The sequence below is a fragment of the Eublepharis macularius genome, chromosome 5 (genome assembly GCF_028583425.1).
Source record: "Eublepharis macularius isolate TG4126 chromosome 5, MPM_Emac_v1.0, whole genome shotgun sequence".
NCBI classification, from domain to species: domain Eukaryota; kingdom Metazoa; phylum Chordata; class Lepidosauria; order Squamata; family Eublepharidae; genus Eublepharis; species Eublepharis macularius.
In genome coordinates this window covers 16,026,340-16,042,873 of record NC_072794.1, presented here as the reverse complement: position 1 = coordinate 16,042,873, position 16,534 = coordinate 16,026,340, and the positions used below count along the sequence as shown (strand labels likewise).

General features: G+C 46.8%; 1 protein-coding gene across 1 annotated transcript in view; it reads left to right on the top strand.

Moving 5' to 3' along the window:
• Window positions 1-553: 553 nt before the first annotated feature.
• Window positions 554-16,534, top strand: part of FBN3 (fibrillin 3) — a 163,573-nt gene continuing 147,592 nt past the window's right edge. The window contains exons 1-2 of the mRNA XM_054979993.1: window positions 554-726; window positions 15,327-15,409. Of these exons, the coding sequence (XP_054835968.1) occupies window positions 554-726; window positions 15,327-15,409 (256 nt within the window). The remainder of the gene's footprint in view (window positions 727-15,326; window positions 15,410-16,534) is intronic.

Below are 16,534 nucleotides of genomic sequence, written 5' to 3'. Positions count from 1 at the left end.
TTCAGAGAAAGATGGGTTCAGTATGCTGTTTAAAATAATTTTTGTTTTCATCAATTTTATGGTGAGTCTTTTTTGTCACAAACCTTTTTCAGGAAGGATGAGAAATCTGAAAAATACCCAAAATGATATTTGCAACTATCTGTCTAGTTATCCTTCCTCCAGGAAGCTCAGGGCAACATACATAATTCTTTTGACCCGTGATCCTCATAGAGTTGGAAGGGGCCATACAGACCATCTAGTCCAGCCCCCTGCCCAGTGCAGAATCAGCCTAAAGCATCCTAAGAACAACCCTGCGAGGCAGACGAGTCTGAAAAAAGTGACTTGCTCAAGACCAACCACAGAGCTTGATGGCCAAGTGGGAATTTGAACTTGGGTCTCCCCAGTCTAACACTCTAACTACTACACCAGCACATGGCACCAAACACACTCTGAATGGTTCTGTTTATCCATCTCCAGGGGCAGAAAGAAAGCAGTCATTGCTCCTGCTCAGCTTCAGGAACCCTGCTGTAGACCAGCCATCTTGCAGGAGCAGTGACTGGTGGCGTCCGCCATTATGAGAGCTGCGTGGCTGGCCAGGTTCTTGCTGGGATGTGCAGCTCTCATGTGTTACGAGGAGTGCGCAAAGGGCCAGCCCGAGGGCGAGCTCCAGGCTGACAGATTTGCAAGCTACGAAAGCAAGCAGCCACCCAGCCGAGTGAGGCGGAGGGGACAGGATACCTTGCGAGGGTAAGTTGTCCATTCTTCTCTCCCTGTCTTTCTGAGGTATGGCAGAAATGAATGTGGTTTGAGGGGGTGGAGGTGGGAATGCTTCAGAAGTTCTCTTCCTTACATTTTCTATCAGGAGTTTGGAATTTTGTGTTTCCAAAGCAGACCTGGGCCGTTTTCACAATACTTACCTTCATCCGGAACACTGCAGAACGTTGCAAAAAACCCGCAGAAGATAGCATCTTCTTGCACGAGTTTTGCGTGACATCGCGCAAAACTCGCGCAAGAAGATGCTATCTTCTGCGTTTTTTTCACGGCATTCTGCGGCGTTCCGGATGAAGGTAAGTAGTGTGGAAATGGCCCTGATGTCCTCCGAATCCCCTGTTGCTTGGTTGTCCTTTCTGGAAGTCTTCCCAAGTGACATGCTTTAAATGCCTGTGTGTCTTTTCTCTTCTGCATGTCTGATGCTCATCTGTGCAGTGATCAAATCATTATGGTTTTGTAGTCGTTGCTTAAATTGCATTATTTGGCCTTGAGACCCTGTTTGGTAAACTGCCTTGGGTTAAACTGGAAAGGGAAAAACCAAGAATGCCAATGGTTTGGAAATCCTTTAGAAAAGTAGTGACATCCAAGATGCTCTGAGGGTTTCCTGGGGGAATTTGAGATCAAACTGCACAACTTTGGAAACAAAGGAGATTTGCAAGCTGTGGACATTCAGTTTTGTGTACCTCTGCTTAGCTTCAGGTAAGGAGGACTAAGAGTATCTCTACACAAGACATCTGGCACGTGTTCTTCATGTGTTGGGAGATGCAACGTTACCCAGGAAGCATAGTTTTGAAATATAGAGTTGACAGAGATCACTCCAGAGGGGATGGATTCTCTCACAGCCCTCCACTGCCTCTGGCGTCTTCCCTTCTGGAGCCTTTGTCCTGTCAAGGCTCGGATAATTCAAAGTTTTAAGCACCAAGGGCAACAGGGTAAAAGCTCCAGGCGGGAGATAGTCCAGTAGGCCAGAGGTGGTGGAGGGCCATGAGAGAATCCATCCCCACTGGAGCAATCTCTGCCAGCTCTGTTTTTCAAAACTGCACTTCCCGGCTAACATTGCATCTTCTGACGCTTGACGAACACAAGCCCAGGCATCTCGTGTCGAAAGACTCTTATTTGTTTGCTTTTGCTTTAGTTGTAGCCTGCCTTTCTCATTGAGAGCTAAGCTACAAGTGGTGCCAGACATGTGTTTTTTAACATGTCGGTGATGCCATTTTACTTGGAAACTAGTTGAAAACAGCGTTATGTCCCTAGCACAGGGAGGCAGGGGAGGGGAAGAGCTTTTCAAAGACAACTGCACGGGATCACTGCGGGGGGGGGGGGTCTTTAAAATTGTTTCCTTGCAATCTCAACAGAGAGAGGAATACAGGACCCTGTTCCTAGCACGAGGAGGCAGGGGAGGGAAGAGCTCGTACTTCATCTCTCCGTTGAGATTGCACGAAAACAATCACAAAGTTCCTCTCCTGCAGCAATCCCGCACAGCTATCTTTAAAAAGCTCTTCCCCTCCTCTGCCTCTCTGTGCTAGGGACATAATGCTGTTTTCAACTACAGTTCCCAGGTAAAATTGCGTCCCCGACATATTAAAAAATATGCATCTGACATCATTTGTAGCTTAGCCCTGAGACTCAAGGTGAATTACACAATGTAAACAATGCACTCAAATAGCGTGAGACATCCAACAAACAATGCAATAGGATTAGGATTGTAAAAATGGGAAACAGTGACAAATAGTATCAGACAAGATATGTCATGAACAATGCAAAAAAATGGAATTATGAACTTAGTTATTAAACTAAAGGGGCTTAAACAGAGAGTTTGTGGCAAAGAGGGGATTTGCAAAGGAGTTAGAAAAAAGCAAGAAAGATGGCACCGGGCAGATGTTCAGGGAGGGGGTTCTGGGCATAAAGGGCAGCAAGGAAAGAATGGGTGCAGAGATGGAAAAGATGCCGCAAGGGGCGCCCCAAATGATCCAGGGGTTGGAGTGCCTTATTGCCAGGAAAGGCCAGAATGTCTGGGACTTTTTAGATTAGTAGACGGATGACCCAGGATTCAAGAGGTTTATAAAGTTATGCCTGGGGCAGAGAAAGTGATAAAAGAGGACTTTTTCTCCCACTTCCATAAGACTGGAAACTCAAAGTCACCCAGTGAAGTTGATGGGCCACAGATCTAGGACGGACAAACAGAAAGGCTTCTTTGTGCAAGACGTAATTATCTTGTGGAACTCACTGCAACAGGAAGTCGCTTGGATGGCTTTAAGAGGGGATTGAAGTAATTCACAGCTATTGGTTGTGATACATCAATGGAGCCACCAGGTTCAGAGGTAGTATACTTCAGTGCCGAGGGGCAACAGTAGTGGATTTGGCTTTGTGGGTGTTCTGATTGCCCATTGTGGCAAACAAGAAGATGGCATAGATGTACTTGTGGTCTCTTCCAGCACAGCCCTCCTGGTGGTTTTCTGCCTGTAATCTTTTAAGAGTTCAGGAGATCTTTGCAAGCATGAGGAACTAAACAACATCTATGAGCCAAGCTACAAGTGACGAATTACACTTGAATGGCAAGTGAACAGACTCACGTGTATTCCTCTCTGTCCACTTGAACTCCACTCGATCACGTAGTGCAAGTGGAGTGCCAGTGAACAGGGAGGAATTCATGCGAGTGTGTTCACTTGCCATGATCGAGTGGAGCACAAGTGGACTGCAAGTGGACAGGGAGGAATACACATGAGTCTGTTCACTTGCCATTCAAGTGTAATTCATCACTTCTAGCTTGGCTCTAAGTTAAACTCTCCTCTCTTACTGTAATAGGTGGAATGGAGTGGGGCAATCTTTGTTCTACAGAACCCACTATTAGGAAACCTGAGATTTGGCTTATTCATTTGGGAAGAGATATCTGCTTTGTTGGGCTCTTAGGGTCAAGCTAAAAGTGACGAGTTACACTTGAACAGCAAGTGAACAGACTCACGTGTATTCCTCCCTGTTCCATTGCGCTTCATACACATGAGTCTGTTCACTTGCCATTCAAGTGTCATTCATCACTTCTAGCTTGGCTCTTAGATGGTTTGGTTCCCTCTTGATCACACCACACAATTAGGGCTTACCCTATTTTGTAGTCGATGGTCTAGAACCTGCAGATCTGCCCCCTAAATTAAAGAAGGCTGGTTTGGATTACTCTGAGCATGTTAAAACTTGGCAATTTTCATAGCTTCTATTGGGCTGTTTCCACACGGCTCCCCGCTGCTCGTAACAACGCGGAAGGTCGCGCAAAAAACGCGGAAGATTGCGTTTTCTCGCGTGAGATTTGCACAATGTCACGTGACGTCATGCAAATCTCGCACGAGAAAACGCAATCTTCCGCGTTTTTTGCGCGAACTTCCGGGTTGTTATGAGCAGCGGGGAGCCATGTGGAAACGGCCCTGGTTAAGCTCAGAACTGAATAGCTAGGATTGCAAGAAGCGCCAGTTCCACACGTCCTTAAAGGGACAGCCCATTCACCAAATGCTGGAATCAAAAGAGGCTCCCCTGGTACACAAAACAAGAATTCAAGTGATCAAACCACAGCCAGGAGAATAAGACTAATCCCAATCTGAAAAAACAACTCTAGAGAAGATTAGAAACAGTTAATACAACATTGCTGTCTACACACTTACCTTTCATCTGAACATCTTCCCTGAAGCTTCTTCTCTCAGCACACCTAAAAAAGAATGAGAAGGACAGTTTTACTTTCAATGGTATATTTGTGCTGGGTTTGTGTTTAAATTGCTGCAACCATTACTGTATAGAACTATTCATTTGTGAGTGATATTTATGATATTACATCTATTTATTGTATTTATACATGTATTAATGAATTTGGGAATTGTCTTTTGTGTTATTGAGCACTTTATTTGAATGCACCCAGGGGTCATTTCATAGAAAAAGAGCTGGAGGAACTAATTAGCATAACTCATTAACATATGCCATGCCTCTTCCCATCACCGGACGTGTGTCATTAGTATAACTGATTTGCATATGCCACACCCGCTGACATCACCTATTCTGGCTGTTTTGAACCCAATCCTGGCCATTCAGGGCCGAAATTGGACCCAAAATGGCAAAAGGGGGCTGAAAATGGCTGAAAAGGGGCCCAAAATGGTCGTGATCAGGCCGCTGATTAGTGGGAGAGTGATCCACCACCCGTCAGAGGCCCCATCCAGGCCGTTTCAGCCCTAATCCAGGCCGAAATGGGCCCAACATGGCCGAGAGTGAGGTGGGCGGGGCCACCTGACATGTGACCTCTTTGGGGAACTGCCGGAACTGCGTTCCTGTGCATTCCCCCTCGAAATGAGCCCTGAATGCACCTAGTCACTTTCTTAGATTGATCATGTCATAAAACCTGTCAAGTCTTGCCAGATAAATCCTCAAGCACTTCACTGCAGACACTCAGGTGTACAAGTTAAAGTAACTTTATTGAAGAGACATATCAGCATCAATGTACTCAGACAGGAGTGTTGGCAGAAGTGACGCAAGGTGGGTGAGCAGTGTTAATTATAGGGGAATGTTCCCGCCCCTGGGAATGGGAGACTGTTAGGGTTTTGGCCCAAAGGGTCCAGGCCTGGGAGAGAAAGGAACACGGAGGAATGAGTTTATCACAGTTCTCAGGGAGGACTGGCTCCAGCCGGCACTCCAAGGCCACATTCTCAAGCCAGCCAGGAAAGTGAAAGCAAAACACCTGCAAGATAAGCAGCTAACAGCCAAGTAGCAATTAAGTTCCCTTTACACATTCTCAGAGGATCAGATCATTATTCATAGAAACAATCATGGCAGATATGCTGGGGTGTATCTGACAAAACCGATACTAGAGTTGTTTTTGAGATTGGGATTAATCGTATTCTGGCTGTGGTTTAACCACTTGGGTTCTCACTCATCGAATGCTGGCAGCTTTCCCCCAGGAATCTAGACATGTCCGTTTGTGAAACATTTGCAGTTCATTTGACTTCAGTTTTTTTGGCACCTTTTCTGGGAATGCACTTTACGCGATCACAAAAAAGGCACCGAAAAAAATGGAAGCCAAAGAACCCGTAAACGTTTTGCAAACGGAGACGTTGCCAGCATTCCGTGAGTGGGCCGTCCCTTTATGGGCTTGTGGAAACGGCCAAGCTATGGAAAGAGAACACAAGAACATAAGAAGAGCATGCAAGAGACCAGTGGTCCATCTAGTCCAGCATCCTGTCTCACACGGTGGCCTACCAGTTACTCTGGAAAGCCAACAACAGGGCATGGAAGCTGAGGCCTTCCCCTGATGTTACCTTCTGGCACAAGTATTCAGAAGTTTACTTCCTCTGAATGTGGAGGTTCCCTTTAGACACCATGGCTAACAGCCTATCCTCCATGAATCTGTCAATTATAAAGCCCTCTATGTCTTTGCAAAATGAATCCAGTAGTACCTTTAAGACTAACCAACTTTACTGTAGCATAAGCTTTCAGGAACCACAGCTCTCTTCGTCAGATGCATCTGATGAAGAGAGCTGTGGTTCTGGAAAGCTTATGCTACAATACAGTTGGTTAGTCTTAAAGGTGCTACTGGCCTCTTTACTATTTTGCAACTGCAGACTAACACAGCTAACTCCACTGGCTCTATGTCTTTGGACATTCACTACATCTTCTGGCAGCAAATTCCAGATTTTAATCAGTCATTGAGTAAAGAAGTATTTCCTTTTGTCTGTCAAGAATCTACTGGCCATCAAGAGCAGCTCTGCTGGATCAGACTAGAAGTGCCAGCTCTGGATTGGGAAATTCCTGGAGATTTGGGGGGTGGAGCCTCAAGAGGGTGGGGTTAGGGGAAGGGAGAGACTTCAGCAGGGTATAATGCCTTAGAGTCCACCTTCCAAAGCAGCCATTTTCTCCAGGGGAATTGATCTCTGTCCTCTGGAGATCAGTTCTAATTCCAGGAGCTCTCTAGCCACCACCTGGAGGCTGGTAACCCTAGATCAGATCAGATGTCCAAAGGTACCGGGCAAATTCTGTTTGTCCAGTCCTCACACGTCTTTCAAATAGCGCGATACTCACAGAAGGCTGCTGGCTTCCTTGCGGAATTTCTGATGCCATCCATTTACAAACTGGAAGCAGGCAGCCACGAAAGCACCATCATCACGGAGGGTGTCAAAAATCATGCAAGGAAGCTGGCAGCCTCCCCTGAGTATTGTGCTATTTTAAAAACATGCCCAAATGGCCTTGGTCTTCCAAGAAGCTCAGAGCACCGTACATGATTCTTCTCCATCCTCCTAATAGCCTTGTCAGGTAGAGCAAGCTGAAATAGACCAAGGCCACCCCCCGGCTTTCATAATCGAGAAGAAATTTTGAACCCAGACCTCCTCTAGTCAAACATTCCAACCACTATGCTACACTAGTTCCTGTGCCCACTTTCCCATGTGTGTGAACCCATTTCTTTGCTGAGGTTGTAACTTGAAGCTCTGCTCTCGGTGTCACTGGCCGTTTTCACATGTCTTAAACATAGCGGGAAATAGCGCAAAACTCACAGAACGAGGCGTCTCCACGGCGCAATTTCTGATGTCATCACGCCACAAAAATGGAATCGTGACATCAGAAATTGCGCCATGAAGACGCCTCGTTCTGCGAGTTTTGCACTATTTTCCGCGATGTTTAAGACGTGTGAAAACAGCCACTGCCTTCAGAGGTTAAGATGACGTCGCATCAGCACCCCCATTCTCTCTTCTTGATAAGGTTGCCAGCTCCTGGTTGGGAAATTCCTGGAGATTTGAGGGGTGGAGTCTGGAGAGGGTGGCGTTTGGGGAAGAGAGGGGCCTCAAGGGGGTATAATGCCATAGAGTCTACCTTGCAAGGCAGCCATTTCTCCAGGGGAACTGAGTTCTGTCTTCTGGAGATGAGTTGTAATTCCGGGAGATCTCCAGCCACCACCTGGAGGCTGGCAACCTTACTTCTTGACCTTTAGTGTTCTGATTTCCTGAGGTATTATCCCATAGTATTACCATCTGCTGTAGTCTTGTTCAGGGAGCTCGGTAGACAGTGCACCTGCATTGCTCACAGAAGTTCCCAGAATTCAGCATCTCCCATTCAAGGACCTCAGAAAGTTGACCTTTCTATGCCTGAGACCTCAGCGAGCTACGGCCAGTCCAAGGAGACCATAGCAAGAGAGATGGACAAAGTATCTGACTTGGGCTTTAGGCAGCTTCAGATATTCTTGCTTCTCTATCCTGTCCAAATATTTATTCCTTAATTTATTTTTTAACTTGAATTAGAATCTTCCTTGAAGACCATTTTGTAGGAGAGAAGAGAATCTGGTTGTCTGCTCTGTGAAATAGGACAGTGGACTAGACAAGCCACAAATCTGATCCTGCTGGCTGCAGTTACAGTCTTCTGGAGGAAAAGCCGGATGCAAAGATCGTAGATAAATAAAGTGATTGCCCTGCTCCTGGCCCCGAGCCCAAGCTTGGAGCCCTTTGGCAGTTTTGCGCACACACCCTTTTAGTCTAGCTTTTCAGGGAATTGCTTTACATTACTCAAAGCCAATCTGGTTGCCAGCCGGCCCTGGAAAGCTACGTATTATTTTTCAGAGGAGCGCATTGGCGCTTTGGAAGAGGCACCAGGGCTGGCGAGGTGGGGGACTCCAGACTCACTTGGCAACGCCACCAAGGTATCCAGTGGCATAAGAACTTTTTGGCTGTCTGTTTTCTTGGCTCCTGGCCCAGTTTTGGTAGGGGAGCTGAGGTCTCTGTCCAGGGGAAGTATCTATACCCCACTTGATCTGAATACATTAGGCATTCTGGGTTTGGTCAGGTCCATAAATCACCCGAGAGCTGATTATTCTCCAGAACTGGATTTCTGCAAAACTGGACTTCAGGCTCAAGCCAAACTTTCTGCATTTGGTACGGTCTGGTCCCATCTGCTTCCAGAGGCTAAATCTTTGTCCATCTGTGCTGACAAAAGGAAAGGAAAGCCTAAAAATGGCGAAGAATGATATAGTCCACAATAACTCCTGCCGCAATAAATGTGTTTGTTTGTAAGGTACTACAAGTCTCTCTCTCTTTGCCATTTGTGCAAGAGGTGAAGGGTCAACTCAGAAGAACACCTGTACTTTTCTAAGCATTTTTCAAAAGTAATTTTTGGCTGTGTGTAGCCCCCATTCAGGTACAGGCCATGCAAAATGGGAGGAGAGTTCATCATTCAGGGGGGTTTCACATCAAAACTCCCCCCCCCGCCCGCATTGCAGAGAGGGGAGGCTTCCGCCGGGGAAGCTGTACAAGGGTGGAGGGTGGAAGGATTAACCCCCTACCTTGTGTGGCACTGATCCAAATATACCTTTTAAAAGGCTCCAGGAGTGTCAAAATACATCTCCACAGCTGTGATGCACAACATGGTGTCAAGCTAGAAAATGTACGAACACCCTTCTAAAAACAGCATCAGTCAATGGCCACAGCAGTCTAACCCGGTATATAAAAATCCCTCCACCCCGCAATCTCTTAAACTAAGCCATGATGCAGTCCCTTCTAAACACAGGCAGGGGAGGGGGCTGAACCTCCAATGGAATCCCTTTTCCAGAATGTTGGATCAATTGCAGAAGGTCCTTTGGAACAGGCCTAGGATGTATGCACCTCCATGTTAGGTGCGGCTGCTAGGAGAATTTAATCGGAGGGACATGTTAGTAAATATTGGGAATTTTCCTCGTTCAGACTTGTGAAGCAGTGGCACTCAAGTAGTTACCTCTGGGTTGGGAAACTTCTAGAGATTTGGGGGCCAAACCTGGAAAGGGCAGAGTCTGAGGAGGGAAAAGAGCTCAGTGAGGTATAATGCTGTGGTGTCCACCCTCCAAGGCAGCCATTTTCTCCAGAGGAACAGATCTCTAAAGTCTGGAGATCAGTTGTAATTCTGGCAGAACTCCATGCTCCACCTGGAAGTTGGCAACCTTAAGGGCCACCTTGAGGTGTTTTGCTGGTTTGGAATTGTTTTAAACAAATATCTTATTTGATGAGAGCCAGTTTAGTGATTAAGAGCAGCAGGACTCTAATCTGGAGAACCAGGTTTGATTCCCCACTCCTCTGCTTGAAGCCAGCTGGGTGACCTTGGGTCAGTCGCAGCTTCTAGGAGCTCTCTCAGCCCCACCCCACCTCACAGGGTGTTTGTTGTGGGGATAATAATAACTAGGGTTGGCAAATTTCTGGAGATTTGGAGGCGAGCCTCGAGAAGGCGAGGTTTGGGGAGGGAAGGGGGCTCAGCAGGGTATATTGCCATATAATTCACCCTCCAAAGCAGCCATTTTCTACAGGGGAACTGATCTCTGTGGCCTGGAGATCAGCTGTAATTCCGGGAGATCTCCAGTCACCAGCTGAAGGCTGGCAACCTTAATAATATCACACTTTGTAAATTGCTCTGAGTGGGTGTTAAGTTGTCCTGAAGAGTGGTATATAAATTGAATGTTGTTGTTGTTGTTGTTGTTGTTGTTGTTGTTATTGCTGCCAGCCTGAACCCTAACACAACTGCCCCCTCCAGAAGCACAAAGGCCTTACCTGCCTCACCACACAGACTTTATAAGACTTCCTGACCTCTCAAGAGAGGTTGTTTCCTCTCTCATTGGACCATTTGACCACCATTTCAGTTGCCCTAGCAACAGGCAACTAGAAATGGATGTTGAACTCTCATTATAAGAAGACATTTTGCAAGAGGTCAGGAACTGGTACGAGTGGCTTGATGCACTATTTTAATGAGGGGGGGCACAAAAAGAGATAAGAAAGATTATCTCCTCTCAAGCTTCTCGGAGGGGGCAATGGTCAAGCAGGTGGGTAACTGGCTGGAAGGTGGGGCAGCAGGTTGGCACTGGGTGGGATACCTCCCCCCAAATCAGGCAGCCCCCTCAAGTTGCCTCATGTATAGACCCATTCCTGTCAAGAAGGGATTATAGGTCAAATACAGCACTGTTAATTGAGCCTGGAAGTAGGGTTGCCAACTCTGGGTTGGGTAATCCCTGGAGATTTGGGGGCAGGAGTAGGGTTGCCAGGCCCCCTTGACCTCCCGGTGGGGGATTGGGGACTGGCACTTACCTGTTTGTGTGGGGGTGCACACGCAAAGTGCACCTGCACCCCCGCAAGCATGATGACATCACTTCCAGGAAGTGACATCATCATGCAGCCCATGGGCGCACGCCCACACTCCACAGGGGCCCAAAACTCACTCATCTTGGCCCAGATCAGGCTCATTTTGGGCCCGTTTTGGAACGGATCGGGCCTGTTTTGAGCCGATGCAGAGCACAGGAGCACTCTTGCACTCCAGAGCGGCCCGAAACGGGCCCAATCCAGGCAAAAATTGGCATGTTTTGGGCCACTGCGGAGCACAGGAGCACTCCCGTGCTCCGCATTGGCTCAAAACTGGCCCAATCCGCACCAAAATGGGCTCGAAACAAGCTCGATCTGTGCCAAAATGGGCACATTTTGGGCCCCTGCGGAGGGCAGGGGCACTCCCGCGCTCTGCAGCGGCCCCGATCTGGGCCAAAACGGACCCGATCTGGGCAGCAGCAGTGCACAGGAGTGTGCAGCGCTGCAGGGGAGCACGCACAGAAGGCGTGCCCCCCCTGCTGGCCAGGTAAGCCAGGTGTGGGGGGCGGGGAATCCCCTGCCCCCAGCCGGGGGTCTGGCATCCCTAGGGTGGAGCTTAGGGAGAGCAGGGTTTGTGGAGGGGAGGGATTTCAGCAAGCTATAATGCCCCCTCCAAAGCAACCATTTTCTCTATGGGAACTGATTTCTGTCATCTGGAGATCAGTTGTAATTCTTGGAGATCTTCAGTGCCCACCTGCAGGCTGGCAACCCTGAGAAATGTAAGTCATTTACACCAATTAATAAAAGAGTTGCAGTGTTTTGCATGAACTGAAGGGGAGAGTCTATGGCTTAGCCATGCATGCAGAAGGCTCCGGATTCAATCCCTGACAGCTCCAGGTAGAAGGGTCAGGAACCGGGTGATGTGAAAGACGTAACCTGAGACCCTGAAGAGTCACTGCCAGTCGTAGTAGACAGTAACGACTTTGATAGACCAAGGGTTAGACTCAGTAGAAGACAGCTTCAAGTATAGTTTCCAAAGGCAGCCCCACAAGGAGCTCATTACAGTAGTCAAGCCTCAAGGTTACAGTAGAATTAGATCTGTTAGATTGGCTGAATTTAAAAGGAGTGCCACGCTATGTGCTAGATGAAGATGATTAAAAGAAAGTGTGTTTGGGCACATTGTGTGCCACATTCCAGTCCTCCTTAATTTTGGCTTAACAAATAATTTCTAAAGTTATTTCTCGAAGTAGACTTTGCACTGCTTTGCACAGCTGTTGTTTCTTCTGTTCATACGTATCTTATTGCCCTGTATTTTGCTGATTCTCACCGGCACATTGATAAAACACTGGGTTGGATTCCAGAAATCTATCCTACTGGCAGTGGCTCTTTGGCCAGAGACTCTTTACAGAGGCTTTTTACACCAAAGAAAAGACAAATCACTAGCGGAACAGGTCCATGAGTTCTAGCTCTCTGCAGGAAAAGCCTCTTGATGTGGTTATGCCTTTGATGGCATCAAGGTATTTTTTTCCTATGGACTTTTGCTGATGCGTCAGTGTGGTTCTGCCCCAATCAAATACCACACCAAAAGAACGTGAATACGATTACTCTTTTACAGCATTTGATCCATGTATGTACAAAGAAAAGGGGGAAAGACGCATGTGGCTCAAGGAAAGTACAAGACTTTGTTCAAATATGGATGCCTAATTTGAGAATAAAAAGCAGAACAATATATTCAGATCAGTTCTATCCCACCTTTCCAACATCTTGCTTGGAGGATCCCTAATACATCAGTTCTGTTTTGGAAGCAAAGCCAGGCCATTCAGTCCCCAAATTCTGGGGATGAGCATGCATTCCTAGTCTCTTCTAGCCCAACCCAGGAGCCGCTGTGTGGCTGTGACGGATTGCAGATGTTAAAAATCCTGGAAGGGCTATATACACATCAACATGACTATCAAGGGTTAATCCCTCATAGAATCAGAGAGTTGAGTGGCAGGCTACTCTAAGGGATCTGATTGGGTAACATGAGCTAGAAAGAGGAGGGGCTGTTTTCCATCCCAGCTGAGAGTGGAATCCAGTGTGAAGTGTTGGGAGAGGGAGTCCTAAGGGAGAGCAGTTTTAACACTGGCAGGAGAACGGGGGAAGTTGGCAAGGAGATTTGGGAAATAGATGCAGATTCCCAAACGGGCCAAAGGAAAGGGGATAGATCTTCTAAGGAGAAGAGACTTTCCCTACCCAGTCAAACAGGGGAGTAACTATGGAGTGGAGAGATCCCTGGTCGGGTGTGGTTGGAAACTGTCTGTGGAGATTTTCAGATTCAGTTAACAACTGAAGGAAAGTGTTGGTGTTTGGAGAGAAAGGGGATTGGGGTACCAGCATTCCTAACTCCAAAAGTGACAGAGAATACTAAAAGAATATAAGAGCATTTGGGGAAAACTAAAATGCTCTTATATTTTTTTAGTATTCTCTGTCACTTTTGGAGTTAGAAATGCTGGTACCCCAATCCCCTTTCTCTCCAAATTTTGCTGTCTGGGGACATGATTGTGCTGCCCTATGTATTCCACAACATTTCTCCTGTTTTGTCTGTATTATTTATGCCAATAAAGGTTGCTGTGCTGTGCTGTGCATTTGGGGAAAACTAAGGGAAGAAAAGTCTCAACACATCAGTATTTAAGTATCTGTGGAGAGCATAAGAACTGAAATCTGTTCTGATTTTACCTCAGAGATGTATTTGTTGAATTACCTCATAAATTTTTAACCCCTGATTTCACCCAACCTTTCCTTTCCAACATAAATAAACTAGTTATTTTTGAATTTTAAAAGCACACCAGGTGCCATTTCTGCTGTTTTAAGGAAGAGAGAATATCATAGTGGCAAAGATTGATTGACTAGGGCAGAATTTTCACAGGCCAGAGCCTACTTCATTGGATGTGCGGAGGGGTTCTTTCTGACGGCAGTGATAATGTGTGAAGCTCCCTTCTACTGAGTCAGACCCTTATAGTGAAATCCTAAGCAGAGTTACTTCAGTCTAAGCCCATGAATGGGCTCAGACCAGAGTAATTCTGCTTAGGATTTCACTGTAAGTAGGGTTGCCAGACTCCAGGTGGTGGCTGGAGATCTCCCGGAATTACAACTGATCTCCAGGCCACAGAGATCAGTTCCCCTGGAGAAAATGGCTGCTTTGGAGGGTAGACTCTATGGCATTATACCCCCTTGAGGCCCCTCCCCTCCCCAAACTCCACTCTTTCCAGGCTCCACCCCCAAAATCTCCAGGAATTTTCCAACCTGGACCTGGCAACCCTAACTGTAAGTCTTACAAAGTCAGTCTTATGTTGTCTGTTCTGACCGGCAGTGGCACTCCAGACTTCCCAAGTGGAGGTCTTTCACATCACCTGCTACCTGACCTTTTTACTGGAGATGCTGGGGACCCTCAGCATGCCAGGTGGACGCTCCACTACTGAGCCACAGACCTTCCTCTAAAGGAGCTACAAAATGCAACTAGCAGGATAAGATCATATCCAGGGCGGGCGTGGTGGGACAAGGGCAGTCAGGAGGGATGACTTGCCAATGCCTCAGCCATAGGCCCAGCAGAACAGCTCCATTTTACAGGCCCTGCGGAACTATGACAGATCCCACAGGGCCCAGATCTCCATCAAAAGAGCATTCCACTAGGCTGGTGCTAGGAGCAAAGAGGAGCAAGGAGCAGTGAGCAACATCGCCTGACGACACACTATGTAATGACATCTCTTCCCATTCATATCCAGAAACGATGTCATGAGTCGGAATTCGTACATCTCTGTGCTAAGAAACCATACTGATAATAGTGTTTGTAGAGGACTGTGACACCTCACTTCCAGGTTGCAAACTGGAAGTGATGTCATGATGACATTGCACTTCTTCAAATGACGTTGCTTCCAGCTTCCCAAAGGTTCCCACTGGTTCATCTGGCAACCCTCACTGGGAAGAGCTGATGTCTTTAGGGCAGAACAGAAAACAGTTGGTCAGAAAGACTTATAACAAAAATGTACAGACGTTCTTCCATCTTTAGCTTGGCGATTCAACCCATGCCTTTATGGCCAAGCATGTATTTTGTGCAGAAAGTCCCAGGTTCAGTCTTTAACATCTTCAGCAAATAATGTTCTTGTAGTTGGTCTGGGAAAGATCTCTCTCTTCCTGAGAACTTGGAGGAGGGTTGCCAGATCTGGAGATTTAATGATGTGGGGAGGGTGGGATTCGGGGAAGGTATTTAATGCCAGTGGTATTTAATGCAATAGAGTCCACCTTTCCAAGCACCCATTTTCTCCAGGGGAACTGATCTCTGCAGTTGAGATGAGTTGTAATTTTGTGCGATCTTCAGGCCCCACCTGGAGGTTGGCAACCCTAATTAGAAGAGATGTTGCCAGACAATGCTAGGCTGAAGGAACCAATGGCTTGATGGAATAAAATGTGGATTCATATGTTTGTGGCTGAGATTCAGTGTCCCAAACAAGACCGTTCCTCGAGAAAGTAGTTCAATTTTTGCTCCTTGACTTTCAGGCCAAATGTTTGTGGGTCTCGGTTCCATTCCTACTGCTGTCCTGGGTGGAAGACTCTTCCTGGTGGGAACCAGTGCATTGTCCGTGAGTATGAGAAGGGTTACTTCTCTCAAGGAAAGTTGGGATGGATTGTTCTTCTAGAGTTACGATAACAGCCCAACCAAAATCAGAGGGTTTGGTGCTATTGATTTACAAATTCTGGACAATCCGAGGCAAAACACAGAATGCACAAATTACAAAATGACTTTCCAGTTTCAAGCCAAGCTTATTCCTGAGTCTCTCCAATGAAGCAGCAACTGCCTGAAAGCAGTGTCTCTCTTCCTGGAAATGCTGCAAAACCACTATCGAGTTGCCATAAAGCACACCTCTGAAAAACGCAGTTAGGTATATTGATGATTCATTTTGCAAAGAAGCTCACTGAGATCCCAGCTTTTCTGGAAGCTCTGCTGTGAAAAGAAAATCCAGATTTTGTAAGAAGAAAAGCAGATGGCGACAAATCTGTAATGGTTTCCTGTTGCTATTACATTTACTGCTACACAGTAAATATCCCCAGTATTTACTGTGTATTACAATTAGTTAGGGCTTTACCAGTTATGGGGAGGGCCCAGGAAATCTAGAAGATCTACTGGATCTCCATTTTTTGATCACTGAAAATCTTATTTGGCAACTAGGGCCATTTCCTCATGCCCTTAAAGGGACAGCATACAAACAATGCTGGTGATGTCTCTATTTGCAAAACGGATAGCAGGCTGTTTGGCTTCCGTTTTTTTGCCGCCTTTTCTGGGACTACGGAAAGTGCGTTCCCAAAAAAGGCACCAAAAAAATGGAAACCAAACAGCGCACAACCATTTTGCCAACAGAGACATCTGGATTCATGAGGAAAAGCCTCCAGTATTGGGTGAGTGGGCCGTCCCTTTAAGGGAGTGTGGAAACGGCCTAGGTGTTGAATTTGAAATGCGCCTTTTGCATGTGAGAAACATCTTCTGCTCTGAATTTCATGTTAGTTCTTTCCTAGGTCTGTCTCCCTGTCAGGTCACAGATCCTGTGCTGTCCAAATGTGATTCAGGTTGGGAACACGACACAGGCGAGAAGGGACCGAGACCCCCCCTACACACATCATTTTCCTGACCTGAAATGGTCCAGAGGAGTTGCTGTTTGCCTCGCTGGGGCCACTTGTGAACTGATATGGTGACATTAATTTCCCCAGCA